This window comes from Arvicanthis niloticus, unplaced genomic scaffold, assembly GCF_011762505.2.
Source record: "Arvicanthis niloticus isolate mArvNil1 unplaced genomic scaffold, mArvNil1.pat.X pat_scaffold_1116_arrow_ctg1, whole genome shotgun sequence".
NCBI classification, from domain to species: domain Eukaryota; kingdom Metazoa; phylum Chordata; class Mammalia; order Rodentia; family Muridae; genus Arvicanthis; species Arvicanthis niloticus.
In genome coordinates this window covers 1-19,642 of record NW_023045127.1, presented here as the reverse complement: position 1 = coordinate 19,642, position 19,642 = coordinate 1, and the positions used below count along the sequence as shown (strand labels likewise).

Here is a 19,642-nt window from a genome sequence, read left to right as displayed (position 1 = left end):
GAACCCCAATAGCTTGAATATTTGCTCTTCTAATTCTGTTCTAAAACTGTTCAAGCATTCTTCATGCTTTATATTCTTTTTCTCTCCAATTATGGTTTCAAATAGCCTATTTCTGAGTTCATTACTTCTTTCCTGTATTGGTCTCTTCTATCTCCTAGATTTTTAATGACTCACTATATTATTTTCAGCTCAACTAAGCTTTATTTTAAAAAAATGCTTTCATCTCTGTCAAGTTTCTCTGAGTACTGAATCATTCTATTTTCTTTTGAAGGTCATCGAGTTTCTTTAAAACGTCTTAAATTCACTATCAAAGACTACACTAGTTACCATTTGTTCACTTCCTGGTACCTTATTTCAACTGTTGGGTGAGGTTATAGTTCTAGGACATCCCTGATGCTTCTTAGTGTGTGCTGTGCTTGCTTCGGTTTTTGTACTCTGGCTTTGCGCTTACTCTTCTAGAGAGTCTATGTAGGCTATTTGTTTTCTCTTAGTCAATAGTGATTTCTGTAGCCACATGTGCTGGATTCACTGCAGGAGCACTGCCACTGTTTTAGCACTAGAGGGTGATCCAAGCCCATGCTTACTTCAGATCCCTAGCTGCATGAGCTAGAGAAGTATGTAAACCTCTGCAGAGAGTTATATTAGTCCCGGAAAACCTCATCCACAGTCACCAGGACGTATTCAGACACTGAAGACTCTGCCCTCTCTGGACAGAAGCATCATGGAGGGACCAGCCCCAGGCCTCTATGCCATTTCTATATAGGGTCACCAAAACTGCAACACTGTCACACAGCTGACAGACTGCCAAGAATTGAAGCCCACACTCTTGTTGACTGCCTACTGCTAACTCATAGCCAGAGTCTGCTGCAATCAGTCATAAGTGACACTGGGTTAAAAAAAAAAAAAAACAGGGCTGTTCTAGAGGGGATTTCCACAGGCAGGCCTGAGGACAGGGGCTGTTAGGGTTCTGCCCAGTGTGGGGTTTCATACACTCAGAATCTCCAAGGCAATCCTATGCTTGTTACCACATCCTCTCCCAGCATACCCTTGCTACCCAAGGTTGGGATAGTATTAATGTAGTCCATCCCAACTTATAATCCAGTCTTGGTGACTCACTGGTAGTACAGCTTTCTCTGCCCCAGTACTTGCAGATAAACCCTTTATATCTGTCCTGCCATCAGTGATGTGCACTCAAATGCTAATCTAAGTCATAACTGAGTTTTCCATTAGGACCTGCACAGCTTCAGGGTCGTATCCAGGCTCACACTACAGCTGTTGGTGAATCAAGCCACAAGACAAATCTCTTTCTCCCTCCCCTCTGTCTTGCTTTTGCTCCTAATTAGTGCTAGGGGGTGAAACCAGGGGAATAAAAGGTGGGTAAAAGAAGACCCACAATGTAGCTAAGATCACCTACACAGATGTTTACAGAATAGTCCTCCCACCCAAACACCAAAGACTATACCTTCTATTCAGCATCCCATAGAACTTACTCTAAAATAGAACACATATTGGAACACAAAACAAATATCAACAAATACAGAAAGTTTGAAATAATGACATATATCCGGTCTGACCACAAGGTAGTAAGGCTTAAATCAACAGCAAAAGGGTCCCTAGAAACCACACAAACCCACAGAGATTAGACAACACATTACTGAGTGATGAACGAGTCAATAATGAAGAAGAAAAGTTTAAAATTTCCTTGAAATAAATGAATATAAAACTACCAGGTAAAAATTCCACATGAGGAAAGTTTATAGTTCCAAGGGAGGGCCTACATTTAAAAAAATCAAAAGAGCATAAAAAAAAAAAAAACCTCAAAGATGAAACTGAAGAGGTAGCAAAACAAGAGCAAACCACACCCAAATCCAGTAGACAGGAAGAGATAATAAAACCAGAGAAGAAATGAAAGAAATAGGAAAAAATGCATCTAAGAGTAGGTGTTTTAAAAATATAAAAGATTGATAGAGCCTTAGGTAAATCAAACAAAAGTAAGAGGAGGAGTCACAAATTATTCAAATCAAAGATTAACAGTGTAACAGTAGGTTTCTTTGTAAACCCTGTTCATGCTATTTTATGTAAAATTAGAGTCCTATTTTAGTATCTAGCAGTCCTTTATATTGCATTTTCCCTGTTCAAATTCTTGATAATGAATTTCATGTCCTAGATAAACTCTGGATGGCATGCAATCTGAGGTAGTAGTGAAGGTTTAGGAATGACTGTTATAGTGGTAGAGGTATTTGCAAGTGATAATTTTTGAAAAGTGATGTCAATCAGCAAGCAGAGAAAGAAGTTGGAAGGATAATCTATGTGAAGAGTTAACACCACAGCAGAGAACAAGACTACGTTTTAGGGTTCACTGGACCAGAACTTTACCACATTAAGCCCACAACTATTGGGCACTTCCAGAAGTGACAAAAGTGTCCCCTTGAAATATTCAGTTTCAGTGAATCCAAAAATCTCAGTTTGGGGGTCTCTACCTTCCCATGTGCACTTTAAGCCTTGTGGCCTGAGCTACAGGTCCCTTCTTTGAACCCAGGTTACTCTTCTGTCAAATCAAAAGTTCACGTTTCTGTTTTCCTCACTGAATGAGCATGGCAGCATTACATGCTCAGCATATTTATTAATACATTCACAGTAAAAATGAAACCTTTCTACTTCCTAAGGTGCCAAGATACATACATTCTATAGCAGTGTTGTTCCCTGTCGCCCTGCCCCATCCTCCACCTCCTCTGGCTCCTGGCTCTGTTCTAATCCAAGTATTACTTTGGTTTTCTTTGGAGTATTGACAGACCTTGCCACCCAACACTTTAATAATTCTTCCCAAAGCATATTAAAAACAACAACAAAGTGGACTGGGGTATGGCTCAATGGAATGGTGCTTTCCTGGCATGTACAAAACCCTGAGTTTGAGCTCCATCGCTGTAAAATCTGAAATTAAAATTTAGTTTTTAAAAAAATGGTTGATGTGGTGGTATCCATCTGTAGTCCCAGAACTTAGGAAGCAGGGCAGAGGGTCAGAAGCTTGCATCAACTCACCCTCAACTACATAGTGAGCCCAAGACCATCTTAGGTACACAAGATCTGGCTTCCCAAAACAAAAGGCAAATACAAAGTTGGTGAAATGGCTCCCAAATGTGACAACCTGATTTTGATCTCTGGGACCCACATGATGGAAGGGAAAAACCAACTCCATCCTCTGACCTTTCTTACTACACACCATGGCACACATGTACACATATATAAGCAAACAAACAATAATAAAATTAAATTAAAAAACAAATACAAAGAAACAAATCATCAACAACAACAACAAAACCCAATAAGCCATCCAGCCTCCGACGAGTACCCTGGCTGTCCACTACACATGCATGGAGCTCTGTGATTTGTGACTGCTCATCAATATGCCTTTGAATAGGTTGCTGCTTTTGTCTGGAATGACCTCATCTCTGGTTAGCAAAATATTTTCTTTTAAAGCTAACCCACACATAACTTTGAGTATACAGATTATTTCTTTCAGAATAGGAAGTATCCTTCTCCTTCCCTGAGGCTCCATTGTGCTTGATTTGTTCTTCTCTGAAAGGCTTGTTATCACAAATGGCCCTATTCTGTGCTCACCTGTAACTATGCCATATCTCCTTCACCCCAGGAAGGTAAAGATGACTATATCTCACTCAACTGCATCTCCTGAACACTCAGAAGGCAGCCTAGAATATAGCAGGTATCTAAGAAATGTTGGTGAGTACGTCCTGGGGTAGGTTGGTGGTTTACACTGGAAAACCACTTGAATTGCACGTGGTTTGTGAACTTCTGGTAAAGAACACAGATGTAAAGGGATATATTTTATAAGGGACATGTGGTTTATATATGTAGTGTGTGCAAATATGCTACACAAACATGAAAAAAACCTCTTCAAGGCTAATTCTCTTGACACTGGAAAAATCCTCTACCCTAGTCCTACCTTAAGTATACATCTGTCTCCAGGCCAAAAGCATCAAATTCAATAGCCTTCTCAAAGGACATCATGGTATTCTCTGGCGCCAACTATGGAAGAAAGAGATATTAAGCGCTATGCATTTCTTTTATGGTAGGCACAGAGCCTGGGAATGAAAGGGCTTTGAGAAGCAGAGCTTGGCTCCCTGAGCTCTTTTCAAAAAGGCTGACTATAATCCCCTCTATACAGCAGAACCCTGGGCACAGTAAAGAGAAGCTGACCAGGAGTTAGATAGTCTGAGATCAAATACAACATGTACAATATACAATGAACCCCTTATTCTTGTCATGCCAAGATTCCTTTTCCTCTTCAGGGTGGCTGATGTTTCCGAGGTTCCCGTCTCAGCCACAGGCCCCAAACCTACCTCCATTTACCCAAGCTCAATATTAGCAGACCTACCATGGGTGCACCTCTATGTCCAAAGAGGGAAGGCTTAGGGCCTAAATCCTCCTTTTTCAGAATGCAGGGAGAATAAATCCCCAGTGGCATCAAATAAAGGCATAAAAGAATGATCAGGAAGGACAGTCCAGCGGCTATTTGTAGAGCTGAAAAAGTTGGAAGAAGAGACAAGTGGGTAAAAAGGAAAAGAGATATGGAGAGTCATTTCAAACAGCTAACTAGTCAAGGCAGCAGTCAGGCCATGATTTACTTTCTATTTCTATCACATCCTCTTTCAGGGGTTTAGATATAAATACACAGGATTGTTCAGATATAAGACTTTTTTAGGGCTGGGTATTGAATCCAGACCACATATTTGCTAGGCAAGTGCTCTACCACTGACCTACATTTCAGACAAAGACATTATTAAGGCAATATTGCTAGAACTTGAAAGTAAAAATGGAAAAAACGGTACAGAAGGTGGGTGGGAGGAAGGGAAGGGAGGCTGGATGAGGGAGGGGAAGAAAGAGAAGGAAGGAAAATATGAAACAGCGTCTCAGAAGGGGAGCTTGGCTGGCTCTGAAAGAGCCCTGATGGCTGCGAAGATCCTCTCAAAAGACGCTCTAACTTAGGGCACAGAAGTATGGTGGAAAAGATGCCAACTGACAGGAATGTGGGTATGAGCTTTATCACCTCTTGTAGTAACTGGGGACACATGGGGTAACTTCTCTAGGTCTTCATCTTTTTTCCGTAAATTAGGTCTGTGAGCTAACACTGCTCACAGAAGTGGTACAACAGTGCTGACTTATCATAGTTGATGAATTATTATTTTTGTTTCTTTTCCTCCTTCTTTCTCCTCTTCCCACTACTCACCTCCACCCATGCCCAGCTCCCACATCACAAGTTATCTTTAATTCCTATTATCAACTGCTTCCCAACACCTTCTGTTTTAGACCTCTGAAGATTCCCACCCACTTGTACATTGTTTAAATTACTATGCTTCAGTGACTTTCAAATTGAGATCACCATCTCTAACCTCTTAACCTTCTGAATATATTACACCTCTCCAGTATTTCGTGCTCGTAATCTGCCATCCTGTATCTTCTTATTCTAACTAAAATAGAGAAAACAGTTTATTGTTGTTCACTTTAAGTTCCTGCCCTAGAAATATTTTCTAAAATGTACTACAATCAACACACACACACACACACCACACACACACACACCACACACACCCACATCAATATTAAGCCAACCCTTCACTTGTCTGCACCCTCCCACAAGCCAGGAAGCAAGCTCCCTTTACTTAACCAATAGTAAAAAGAGAGATGTAGAAAGAAGACCCTACTGCTTTCCAATTCCAAAGCATACAGAGCTCATTGTTTTGTTTCCACTATCATCGAAAAAGAATAGAGAAGAATCCAGCTGCAGAGGCAGCCATTCTTGACTCTTTAAGTTGCTAGGTAGGACAGAAACTCACAGAGGACTTCTCTGAGTTGCCTGATATAACCAGAGCCCTCAGGACATAGTATTAACTGAAATCAGTGACATTTGTGTATGAACAAGCTAAGCCTTATAAGTAGCATTCAGGCCAAACCAGAATTAAGATGCCCTCTGCTGTCTTCATCACCCCAGAAAAATAGTGTGTATTAACACAGAGGGGAAAAGATGTTTTTCTAAAAGAATCCTTCTCAGAAAAAGACTAACTTAGTCATAGAAATACTATGATAGGCTACAGGGGTTAGTAAGTGAGACCATAAAAATCATGCCTACATAACATGCTAAAGAAATTTCAAAGAGGTACATGTGTAGCTAGCTACCATTTCTGTTTCTTTGAATGTGTGTGCAAGTTGGTGAGATCAGGCAAGGTTCCCCTCACATGATGTACCTTCTGATTCCAAGTGGGCCACACAGATGGCTAGAGGCCAGGAAATTATAATCATCACAGTTATGAGGCTCAGGTGCACGAAGGGAGCAAAGATCTGGGAAAAGCCAAAAGTCAGACTAGCTGCATCTGGACACAGTGCTGAGAACAATAGGATGATGCTTACCTGCAGTGACAACCCAGCTATCAGCCACTTGTCTCTCCAGAAATAGCTTAAAACACAGAGCAAGAAGGAGCACAAAATAATGGTTATCCAAATGAAGACCTGGGAAAAGAGAAAGGGTTTGTTGTTGTTGTTTGTTTGTTTGTTTTTTATTTCTAGACACCAGATTTGAATCAGAACTGTCCTTGTGAATTGCATATGACTAATTATATCATTATAATAAACCTTTTCCTCCTATTTGACTTAAAAAACAAAAAAGTGCAAACCAAGCTCTCAAATACATAAACTTGAAGTTACCAGTCTATTAGCAAACTAAATGCATTGAACTGTTGAATCTACCTCTTATTCAATACCAAGCTTTACAGATGATTTAAAGGATATAAGCAATCATAGGGTACAAATAAAATATTTTCCCTTGGGGAGATCTGGTCATATAAAACACAACTACTCATAAATGCTCTTTCTTTACTCACCCACATTAATCAAGCATTCTGATCTTGAGCTTAGAATATAAGGTGTGTTTTGAGCCAAATATGTAAAAATACTGCCTTACAGAAAGAGCCATTTTGTGTACATACCATCCTTATCTATCACTCTGTTAATCATACAGTTCCAGCAAGTCCGTTTCTGTCATATAAAAAAAAACCTGTAACTCCGGGCTTATTTAAAGTAAAAGCAACCAAGATATTATTAGGTCTATCTTGTTAGAAAATTTCAGCGGCATCCCATTATTGCTACCTAACTGATACCTTAGGGGTTTTTATAAGGAAGTCAAGTTATTAACATGTTTACAAGGACTTTTGACTCATCACTGTAATCTGAAAGCACTCTCTGTGCTTTCCTAGGTAATCTAGAGAGTCTAGACCTGGTGCTAATCCGATCCCTTCTGAGTTATTTTGGAAAAAAAAAAAAAAGGATAAAAGTAAACTTCTAAGCCCTAAAGAATCCCCCTTGCCAACAGAAGCAGGCTCCATAGGTCTTGTTCTTGCTAGTTTGAAGGCCTAACCAAATTACCTTCCAAGGTAAGGTCACATCCTCTCAATATTCCCTCCCTCACCTCTCACTGCCACAGGTTCATAACTGCAGTTAGATCCAAAAATATTTCAGGACAAGAAGGTTTGGAAAACAATGGCCAGATTTTATCAACTTGAGTAAAAATCCCATTGAAGATGTATAGGAATGAATTCTAAGGATAATGCCAGACAAGAGGAAAGCATAATTTTATAAACCAGTCTAACTTTACTAATAGATACATATATGAGAGATTTGCATTTTGGGATACCAGAACCCAATATTTAAGCAGTATTTTGTTCTCTGAAACTGATTCAATAATCATTATATGTATCCAAAAAAAGGTAGGGTATAATAAAAAAGTTCACTAACACATATGACTTAACCGGATACTAGCATTCCCACTTTAGAAACTAACAAAACAATTTCTTGCTGGTTGTGTATGAAGGGGGTAAGATTCTGTGGCTAGAATTTAGCCTAGAGCATATTCCTCATCTGTTCCTGGTTGAAGATAATAGCTGTGCTTAATGAAAGTGGGATGCCAACAATGTCTTGGTTGAAGATTCATGAAAAGGAGGCTGATGGAATAATAAGTTTCTTGCATCCAAACTCTAAAATGGATAGTATTAGCACCAAGGCCTTCTCTTTTCTTTCTTTTTTTTTTTTCAATATATATTCTTCCCATGCAACAGCTCATGGTTTCAATCTCCATATATTTTAATAACACTTAAGTTACATTTCCAATTTGAATTTCTCATTTGAGTAAGAGGAGATTTAAGGATGCCACTCAAAAGACTTGACATGTTCCCAGATTTGGAGAAACATGAGCATGTGGTCACAACCTTGCTTGAGAAGGTCTTCATTTGGAAGGCTGATTCTGGACATTTTCAGAGACATATTTGGAAATTAGCTGCAGTTCTCTATGATGTTATGTTAGCAAGAGATAAAGTTGGGACAGGATCTGAATTTCAAACAAGTGTTAGTACAAGTGTTAAGGCTCTTTTAATTGTCAAGTTAAAATTACTTTTTTTTTCCTATAGTATTTAATGTAAGATGTATTGATTGTACACTCTCTAATTGTGTTAGTGTCACACGGCATGTCAGTTTATCAACCAGCTTTTGTTTTATTGCCCTGAGTATCACAGAACCTTGGTCTTCTGAAAAAAGCTTACAAGTACTGGAAGAAGTGAGTCAGGCTTTAAGCAGAAGCAAAAGGGTAGTGGGCTTGATTATTGCTGGTATAACAGCTTTAATTACATTAATAGCTAGCACAATTGCTTCTGTAATTGCTTTGACACAGAAATTAAGACAGCTACTTTGTTAATCATTTAGCAAAAAATGTTACTAATGTATTGAATATACAAGAGGATTTAGAGAGGCATTTGGAACAACAGATTGATACTCTTTATCCTATTCAAATTATTGGAAGGTGGTTCAAAGTTTAAGAGTAAGGAGCCATCTTGAGTGTCATGCCAAATACCATTGGATTCATGTTAGTTCTAAAATTTACAGTGGTAGTCATTATAATTAGGAAAAAGTTTAAAGATACTTGCAGGGTGTTTGGCATAATTCTAACATATTTCTGGATGTTTTAACTTTGCATAATGAGATTATGAATTTCAAGAATGCTGCTCTGCTGAGCTTTGATGTGGCAGACACTGCTGATAAAATTATCCATGGCCTGAGGTCAGTATTTCCATTTTGGTCAAGCTTCAAGAATGGCATATATAGCTTGATCATGCTAGCTAGCCCTCTTTGTCCTGGGAATACTTTTATTCCTGCGCATCCTGTTAAAGCTTGTCTTTAACAACATCAACATGTTGGCAGCCGAAGTACATGGTTTGAACCTGAAAATGGACCCCCAGACAGAATTATTAAATTAACAGGCTGGCAAGCCAAAGATGGTAAGATTCTGCACAGAGCCTTACCAACCTAAGACATAAGTACATTGCTTTTGATAATGCATATTCCATGGCAGGTAAGGAAGGCATTCTTGGCAGGATATCTAAGAGACTCAGTCTTGTTTAGAATTAACATGGGGGAGATGTGGAGAGCTTTAAGGGCTGCTTGGCAGAAATCTGACATTGGCCAAGGACAAGGAAATGGGCTTCAGGCAGGAATCTGACATTAGGCTAGAACAAAGAAGTAATTTTAGGTGGGAATCTAAATCTTAGTCTAGAACAAAGAAGTAGGCTTCAGGCTTTGGGCTAGGACAGGGAAGTAGGCTCAGATATTTTGGCCATCCTGATAAGCCCTTAGAAACAGTGATCACAGGAGTGATCATGGGACTTTGTTTATTGCCTTGCTTGTTCTTTGACTATTTTATTATCTTGCTTGTTCCTTAACTATTTGCATCTATTGTATTGCTAGTTCCTCAACCTAAAACTGACGTTGACACTTGCATGTAATTAAAAATGGTATAAAAGCAGATTGAGAAAAATAAAAAAAAATAAATAAAATAAATAAAATAAAGCAGAAGAACATGCTACTGGAGGTGATGATAATCAATGGTAGGACAAAGTCAGAAACTCCATGTTGCAAGTATGCTATTGGTCCACAGAGAGTGAAATGAGGTTGCCTGGTCTCTGGGGACCAGGTATGAACTGACTGAGAGAAGCCATGGTGGTATCATTTTAAAGGGATTCAACTAAGAAAAGGTTACTCAGATCTTAAATGGGAAGTTTTGGGGTATCATAAGGAAGCAGGCACTGACCCAAGGAAAATGTCACTGTAGAAAGAGCCACTGCCCTCTCCACCATGACAGGCAGAGGCCAAGTCAAGCCTAAATTAGAGGAGGTAGAATGTTTTAGAAGTAGAAGTTTAGAAAGTTGGAGGTGGGATTACTACCATGAAGCACAATTTTACTGACTTGCATGAGAATGCTATTGTGATGGAAAAGAATGGCAGAAGTAAGAAATGTGCCTAAGACTTCAGTGGGGCAGGAAGAGCCAAGCTGGGAGTATGACAGGAGCCAGTGGGAGAGAGAAAACATGGTACAGGCTCAGCAAGTTTGGCACTTCACTTCCTACTGCCAGAAGTTTACATATTTCAGTTAAACGTGCACAATCAGATCTGTTCAGGGTATGGTGAAAGAGGGCCAGATACACACATAGCATGGACCACTGGGGAGCTCTTGCTATCCTTTCTGTGGTTTCCTGTGAGGATGATGCTGTCTTACCTTATGAGATTTATGCAGGTTTAGTTCAATCCTTTCCCAGAGCAACAGAAACCCAATCAACTGAAAAGCAAAGGAGGCAAGGTGATCATTTCCAGATTACTAAAGTCCTGCCCAGAGCAGCTCAGTAGATTAGGAACCTCTCATGATAGGCACCACCTTTGCTTCTTTGGGCTACCCTTTATTCTCTCTTGCCATGTTACCTCTCATCCCTTTTAGGCTCTTCTTCCCCATGCCACTAACCCTTGAAGCCAGTTCAAATGTCATTTCCTGTCTGTAGCTTCTATTAGCACCCTAGAAAGAATTCGTTATTCTTTCCTCTGGGATCTCACGGCCATTACCACTGATGGTTTCTGAATTTCTGCATAGTATTTTCTCTGTGATGGACTTCATGCCTGGTATTGCTTAGAGACACTAACAAGAGAAGAGAGTTATGAGCCAACTCTCCCCAGGGTCATTTAAAAGCTCTTTCCAGAACTAGTGCTGATGCTGATTGTCATTACCATCGGAATATGCTCAATACATTTTAGATCTCAGTCTAAATCTAGCCAGTCTTCAAGTCAGTATGAACATAAAAACTGCAAAGCTACGTCCTCAGATGTTAGCATACTCCTGTACAAAGCACTTACCTTTTACTACAATAATTTTGTGTGTATGATCTTATCTATTTTTACTCAGCCCTATAAAAATACCATTTTATTAAGCATCATTTTCAGTTAAAAAGCAACCAGAGCTTAGGAGAGTTTAGTCAAGTTATAGTAATCTTGACCAAAATTACTACTCAGAAACCTTTGTTCTTCACTGCTGGGAATCAAACTAGGGGCCTCACCCAGTGCACAGCATTCTCACCACTGAGCTTCATACTGAGCTTTCAGAGTAAGTGCCCTAATGATGGAGGGGGGGGGGGGGGAAGGGCCGAAGCCAGGCCTCTCTCCTTTCTCACTATTGTGTAAGAGAGGTAGGCTAAAGTAGTCTGTTGAAACTAAGACTGCTGGGTACTAATATTCTCACATTGGAAGCTAACAATCCCATGTCTCACTAATTGTGTGTAAGCATGATACGAGGTACAATCCAAGATTTAGGTCAGAGCACATACTATATCTGCACCTTCCTCACTGAAGAGAAAGGTTCTACCTTCACATCACAACTTCTAGAATGATGTTCAGAAAATAGAAACCCATGTTTACTAAGTACCTTACTCTTACTTTCAAAACCTTTCAAAATCTGTCACATCAGTCTACACTATTCTCTTCTTAACAAAATACCAAGTATATTTATCTCTTATTACTCTCTCAAAATACATTTTCTCAGCCCACAATGTTCCTTTCCATTTCAATCCCCTTATGTCCAAAACTATCATCTGTTCAAGATCCTACTCCAGTGCTGCTACAGTGTGTGTGTGTGTGTGTGTGTGTGTGTGTGTGTGTGTGTACTTGGTGTGGATGTTTGCACATGTGGTCGGTCATGTATATGCATACATTTATACAAGTACATGGACCAATTTTTTTAAAGATTTATTTATTTAATGTATATGTATAGCTGTCTTCAGACACACCAGAAGAGGGCATCAGATTGCATTGCAGATGGTTGTGAGCCACCATGTGGTTGCTGGGAATTGAACTCAGGACCTCTGGAGGAGCAGTCAGTGCTCTTATCCACTGAGCCATCTCTCCAGCCCCGTATATGGACCAATTTTATCTTTGGATAAAAGGTCTTTCACTGACCCTGAAGCTCATTGCTACCTAGTCAATGGGCTTCAAGGACTTCCCTGTCTCTGCCTTGTCCCAGCTGCAGTCCTGGGTCTGATTCTATGTTTACACAGCAGACACTTTACTGACTATGCCCAGCCCTCTAGTGCTACCTCTTCTAATAAGTTTTATTTGCTGTTCTTTGCTAGAAATTCTCTCTTCCCTCTTAGAACCCTTGACAAGCTTCATATGAGTATCTCTAATGATAACTACAAAGGTCCATCATAAGCAGTTACTTTTTTCTGTGACTTAGTTGTCTAGGAGATTCTAAACACTGAATGAAGAAACAGCCATAACTTTATTCCCATTCCAATCTGTGAAGATTAATTTTCCTTGTCAATTTGATTGGATTTAGAACCACCATGGAAATACTTCTGCATGTTTGTATAAGATTTTTAACAGAAAGTCTGACTTAGGAGGGGAGACTCACTCTGAATATGGGCAGCGACATAAGACTTCCATGGGTGGAGGCCATAGGCTGAATAAAAGGACAAAGGGAGCTGAGGTGAGCATCCATGTCTCTTGGCTTCCTGGCCAAGAGATTTAATATGACCAGATGCTCCACTTGCCTGCTGCTTGTCACCTTTTCTTCTCTACTACAAAGACTACACCTTTCAAACTATAAGTCAAATACCCCCTCCCTGAGTTTCAACTGTCAGTGAGAAAGAATGAACACATTATCTCTATTGAGGGCTTTCCATGAAAATAGTTTTACTTTTATTGATTTCTACATACTCAGTACTTATTACAGTATTTCATAATGACTAATACATTTTAGAAGAAAAATAGTGCAACTGGCAACATATTAAGGGTTTGACTCTTGTGTGTCAGAGACAAATCAGTGGAAACATGAAATTATGAAATTAAAGTAATTTCACAGTTTTCTCTAAAGTTATCTTTCTGTTTGGTTCTTCCTTTTCATGAACCTTTCTCTTACATGGTGTGCATCCTTCATACAATATTGACTTTACCGTGTCATGCAATAGAGGCAGGATCATACATAACTAGTTTGCATCTGAGCTATGTGACTAGCCTTTGCACAGTAGAACTGGTTTGATTTGTAAGTCCCAGACTATGAGTGTAAAGCTCTTGGCATTTAAATGATAATATTGAGTAAACTAATGAATACAGTATTAAATGGGGGAATAAAAAGGGGTGCCCTGTCACCCACTCAAAGAACAGCTTGATTAAACACATCCTCTAAATAGCATCAATCTCCTTTAGCCATCCCTTGTGCATGAAACTGAAGGAGCTGGTGTAAACTCCGACTCTACTAATATCAAAGATTTCAGATAGATACAACACCACGGAAAGGATTAACTGATGAGGCTGTTTAAGGAACAAAAATAATGAGAAGCATCACTCACCAAAAGCAAGGTGGTGTAGGCAGCCAGAATCCCAGCTGCACTCAGCACGAAAATGGACCAAAAGAACCAGCGACCTGTCCCTAGATAAACGACCCTGAAAAAAAAAATGTTTCAAACTTTAAAATATAGGAGGAATCAGTACTAGTATCTACATTAAGGGTAAAGACAAGAACAGGTTAGATGAAGCATTAACAAATGGTGGGGACAGAAGAGAAGCACCTTGTGGACAGATCTGTGAGCACTTTGGGGATATTTTTTATTTTAATTTCAGACTATAAGCAACCAGATATATTAATGAAGCCTTTATAAGTAAAGCAATCTTTAAAAAGTTATTTATAATATATATTCAAATTTATATCATCTTTAATAATCAAAGTGATGTAGAAATTCTGCAATGATAAAAGAAAAAGAATCACCCTCTGTCTTAGAGTTTCCATTGCTGTGAACACCATGACCAAGGCAACTCTAATAAAGAACAGCATTTACTGAGCTAGCTTACAGGTTAAGAGGTTCAGTCCACTAGCATTTATGGCAGGAAGCATGGCAGCATTGGCAGCATCTGAGCAGGCACAGTGCTGGAGGAGTTAAAGAGTTCTACCTCTTGTTCCAAGGGCAGACAGGAGAAGACTGTCTCACAGGCAGCTAGGAGGAGGGTCTCAAAGCCCACTCCCACAGTAACAAACTTCCTCCAAGAAGGTCACACCTTCTAATAGTGCCACTCCCTGGGCCAAGAATATTCAATCCCCACACCCCCTAAATTAATTACATCAATATGACTAGTTGTTTCTACCTTTCAAGCTCCTTGTCCAGGTCCATGTATACTTTCTTCCATGATTGCTCTCAGCTGTATGAGAGAGCTGTGTCCTACACATGGTGTTCCTAAAGTTCCATCTATGGGAACTCTACCAGTGACTTGTGCAGAGAGACAATGTTTTATCTGTCTAGATTTTCAATGTCAAAGAATCTATACTTCTTATTTCAAGAAAACATAAATGACCTCCTTTCCACTCAGAAACTAGAGAAATACGTCAAAGATAAAAAAAAAAAAAAGGGCAGGTAGCTTTCACAGCAGGAAGCTTCTTGGGTAAAGATGTTGCAAGAGAAGGACACTTTGTAAAAAAAAGAGCTGGTGTAAAGAGGGCTTCTGGATGTAGCTCAGTGGTAACTATGTGTCTAGTATATGAGAGGCCAGGGTCCAACTCAGCGGTTGGAAGGACAAAGGAGACCCAATAAAGCTCTCAAAGCAAATGAAATTATTGTGCCCAAAAACGCAATTAATAGAACAATCAAAAAGATTAAGAAAAATATATCTAAGATCCAAGTTTGTCGAGATGACTCAGTGGGTAAAGGTGTTTGCCACCAAGCCTGATGACATGAGTTTGATCTTCAGAACCCATGTGGTAGAAGGAGAGAACTGACTCCTGCAAGTTCTGTGCTTGCTTCCCACACATGCACTGTGACACACACACACACCACACACACACACACACACACACACAAAATAAATACTTTTTACTTTTTAAAAGTTTTTAAAAATGATTTTCAGAGAAGTAAAAACGTGGATTTATAGAACAAAAATAGTATGGCTTTAAAGGAGCACAATCAACGATGATCTTAATAGTGGTTCACATGAAACCAAAGTATTACTACCCAAACAGTAATTGAGTGTTGATAATCGACTATGCTTCCAAATGACAAGAAAAACTTAAGAATTGACAATTAACGGGACATCTTTCTTCATTATCATCTTGCTAACCATATTATTTATTTTTATTTCTTCTCAACCCCAACTTGACTGAACCAATGCACTCTCAGCAAGCACAGGGGCTGCTCTCTCACTCAGCAAGTGCAGGCCTGCTCTCACCTCTGCTGTGGATGGACCAGAGGAAAGGAAGAACTGGGATCTTTCTCTCTCCCTGTTCTGCTCCTTCTGCCTCTGTCATCTGTGATCACTCTTCATGGAGGGATGATGAGTCAAAAGGAGTGTCATTTAGAATGAAGAGGATTGTGCTTATGTGACTACTTATACAGAATGGAACCTGAAAAGGAAAGTCTCTTTTTGGCTACCACTTCTTTAAGCTGGGAATATGTAATACTGATGGCTGCACAGGGGGCTCATTCTACATGGACTGGCCCAATTTAAGCTGCTTCTTAATGTTTCCTGAGCAGGTTTTTTCTTCACTAGATAGTTGCACTCTAAGGAAAATAAGCATCTTCTTTTTAAAATAATAGTTTATATTTATCTATTTTTTGGATGCAGGAAGTACATATCACAGCATGCACGTGTCAGTCAGAAGATATTTTGTGAGAGTCAGTTCTCGCCTTATACCATGTGGGGTTCAGGGATCAAATTTATGTTGTTAGCCTTTACCTGTTAAGCCATCTTTTCTGCCTCAATGAAGGGTCTCTACCACTGATATCAAAATGCAAATTAAAGAAGCAACATAAGCTTAAAGGAGAACAAAAACAAAGAAACACATGCACATGAACATAAAATCATGGAAAAAATAAAGAGAAAACTCTTAAAAGAAGGCAACTTTTTCAAGGACAGCTTAGGTTCAAAAGATCCAAGATAGATAGCATACTTCTCAATATATACAAAGCAAGAAGATGGGAAAGAGACGGAGTCACAGTGCTAAGAGAAAAACTGCAAATTAGAACTCTATGTCTGCGTAAGATACCCTTCAAGAATAAAGATAAAATAGAGCCGTTTTCACAAAAATAGGAACTTCCAGAAATAGTCCCCAGCAGGTTCTTATTAAAGGAAATTCAAAGACTTTTTGTATGTTGCCACCAGACAACTTCTGCTGTCTTCAGCTACAGGACTTTGATAGCATTCAAGGGGTGGGGGAAGTACAAACCTGTAAATATTAGACATCATACAGCCTTAGTCCTCTGCAGATCTCAATGCCAGATATCTTAAAATCCATTCACACAGAGAACAACTGAAATGCATGTGCTGAAGAATAATTCAGAATGAATCTATAATAATTGCTTAGAAAATGATAAAACGTATTGAATATGCTCAAAGCATAAACATCAAAAAGGAAGAAATACTTCTAAAGAGAATATATTTTTAAAACTGCTTTGAAACACAAATGGCTCAAATTAAAACAAAATAACTCCATCAAGAAGACTTTTTGAATAATCAAAACTGGAATATTTAATGTTGCCATAGGCAACTTACTATAAAAACTGTCTTTTACCTCTACTGTAAGCAGAGCTGGCTATAACCTTTTGAGAAAATACTTTGTCAAAAAGCAGAACTAATTTTAAGTGTTCGTTCTCTTAATGCCAGTTGTACTAATCTAGTCCAAGGAACATTAATCAAAAAATGAAAAATTCACTTTATTGTTATCTTATCAAGACATGAATGTTGTTCATAATGCCTAGGAAAAAAATCAGTAACCCTTCTCACCCCAGCTAATTAGCCATGATAGCAGAGAGTTGTGATCCCAGAACTTGCAAAGTGGGAGTGGGGTCAGTGAGAATGCCAACTTGAGGCCAGCCTGAGCTACACAGCAAGGCTCTGTCCCTGTCCCACCACCCCAGCACACAGAAAGCAAAGTTAATGCATCTTCATGTCATATTCTAAAATCACATAAAAATAATATTCAATATGAGTTTTAATAATCTATTGAATGCTTATGTTTATTTTATGGAAAAATACAAAGCAAAGTTATAAAAATAGTATAAACATAATGGTATAACATAAGGACAAGAAAAAGTTAGTTTGTGATGGTCACTTGAAAATGTGACTATTTTTCAGTTTTCTGCATTTAAAAAATTATTACAGTCATTCATTGTGCAGGTGTGTTCTCATGGTGTGGAGGTCAAAGGACAGCTTGCAGGAATCGGATCTCTCCTCCCACCATATGGGTCATGGGGATTGAACTCAGACCTGTGGGCATCTACTGAGCATCTCTCTAGCCCTAATTTCCTACATTTTTTTACATTTAAAACAACCAACTAGATTTAACTTTATAAAGAGAAAAATAAATTGCATTTCATTAAGAAAGGAGGCCTCACATCTAAACATGCCTTCTCCCACAAACACCAAATAATGGATTAGGTTTACAAAAATGATAGGATGCATCGAGCCAGAAAAGCTGGGATGTCTGAGATTGGTCCAAGAGTAGCTTAGCCATGAAAAGGAGCTGAGAAGGGATATGTGTCCCTGTGTTCAGAGTTCCAAGGGACCCCTAAAGACAAAAGAAGGAAGCCAAGGCTGTAGAAAAAGCAGAAAAAGCAGAGCTGAGGGACATGATAGTGACAAGAAAAAAGTATGGACATCAGTAATCACACAGACTTTGGAATGAAGATGACAGAGAATCCTGTCTAAGGGCTGGGAATGCTGGTAGCACAGAGAAAACTGAGGACACCATTTGGCATTCAGTGTGTTGAGTGAGCACAGGTGGAAGGAAGGTGCAAGTTTGGGTGTGAGCATCTGACTACTGTCCTGGTCACATCTCTTGCCCACAAGGTATGCAAAACCCACTCTGTCTACCCTTCATACTAAACCACCAGATCTTTTTACCCAGGAAAGCCCAAGTGGCTGTCCAATGAAAGAGTCCATACACCAATAAAAATAGAGAAAACAGCACTCACCAGTCAAAGCTGTTGTATTCATTGGAGGTTTCTATCCAGACGAACAGAAAAAGTACAGACAAGATGAATGCAATTACCAGGCACACATAAAAAAATTGCTCTTTCTGTAAAAAGAAAAAAGTGTAACTTAGCTCCATTTGTTCATGTGACCTCAATGATCCTTGTAAACATTTGCCAAAGGGCAGTACCATTCTGGTGTTGGACATTCCCCTCCCTAGGCTAGAATAATCTGAGGGCAAGCACACACAGAAAGGACACCTAACCAGCTGAAGAGGCCTATGGGCACTGAGGCAGCACATCACTTCCCAGAGTGCAGACACAGCTGACTCCATCTTATTATACCACTCCTCCACAGAACCTCAGTGGACCTTTAAATGCACTTTATCAAATAATGTCTCTGTCCTCCTCAAACCCTCTCAGGGCTCCTATGCTATTATACTGTCACCATCCAAACAGACTTCCATAGCCCACAAGGTTGGTTATATAGGATTAGTTCTTGCCCATCCCCTACCTCATCTCTTCTCCACTGACTCCCTTCCAGAGACCAGCCACACTAGCTGCTTTCTGTATGTATAACACATCAAACTTCATTCTTCCTCAGGAGGAGCAAGGTACTTGGCAGTTCTGCCTGGAGTGCATTTATCCCAACACGAGGCAGGCTCTGTCTCTTCATCTGGAGATGGATCAAAGGACTTGCTTTCCTTGAGGTCTCTAAACACTCCCCTTCCCATTTTCTAATACATTTTTCTATTTTACCTTCAAAGATCTTATTACTATTTGAAATAATTTCTCGTGTATTATTTATTGCACAACTTATCCCACTAGAATTTAAGCACCCAGAAGGCAAAGATGGCTTTAGCTGTCTTGGCTACTGTGGTATAGCTGATATACTTAATAATTTTATGCTAAATAAATTTGTCTCTCTTCTTTTAATCTCATAACCATTCTGGCTTGAAATTTTTCAAAGGATCTTCTCTGTGTATAGGTTAAAACTTGAATTTTTTTAGCCTAATGTAAAGATGTTAGAGTTTCATATGAATTGTGTTTTCTGATTGTAATTATTATTTATTCCTTTAAATGTTCCTAAATTCAGCACTGGAAATCTAATTCTCATTAAACACACCATTGTGCTTTTTTTCTCTTTAGATTTTTGGTTAGTTCTCCCTGCCTCTGACCCCAAACACTGTGCATCTCTTTGTATATGTGGCTTCCCAAAGCCAGTAACCCTAAGAACACTACAGTAATAATATCCATCAAGTAGTAATATTTTCATATCCAACTCAAAGTATATTCTAATAATGTCTCTCCTATTC

General features: G+C 39.2%; 1 protein-coding gene across 1 annotated transcript in view; it reads right to left on the bottom strand.

The window, feature by feature from the left end:
* The window catches only part of LOC117701465 (glycerophosphodiester phosphodiesterase domain-containing protein 4-like), a gene marked incomplete at its 5' end in the record, with an annotated part of 33,871 nt that extends 15,438 nt beyond the window's left edge, over positions 1-18,433 (bottom strand). Inside the window, 8 exons of the mRNA XM_034493141.1 lie at positions 3,962-4,044; positions 4,394-4,539; positions 5,409-5,486; positions 6,261-6,354; positions 6,424-6,522; positions 10,610-10,669; positions 13,722-13,815; positions 18,330-18,433. Coding sequence (XP_034349032.1) covers positions 3,962-4,044; positions 4,394-4,539; positions 5,409-5,486; positions 6,261-6,354; positions 6,424-6,522; positions 10,610-10,669; positions 13,722-13,815; positions 18,330-18,433 — 758 coding nt within the window. The remainder of the gene's footprint in view (positions 1-3,961; positions 4,045-4,393; positions 4,540-5,408; positions 5,487-6,260; positions 6,355-6,423; positions 6,523-10,609; positions 10,670-13,721; positions 13,816-18,329) is intronic.
* Between the last annotated feature and the right edge of the window lie 1,209 nt (positions 18,434-19,642).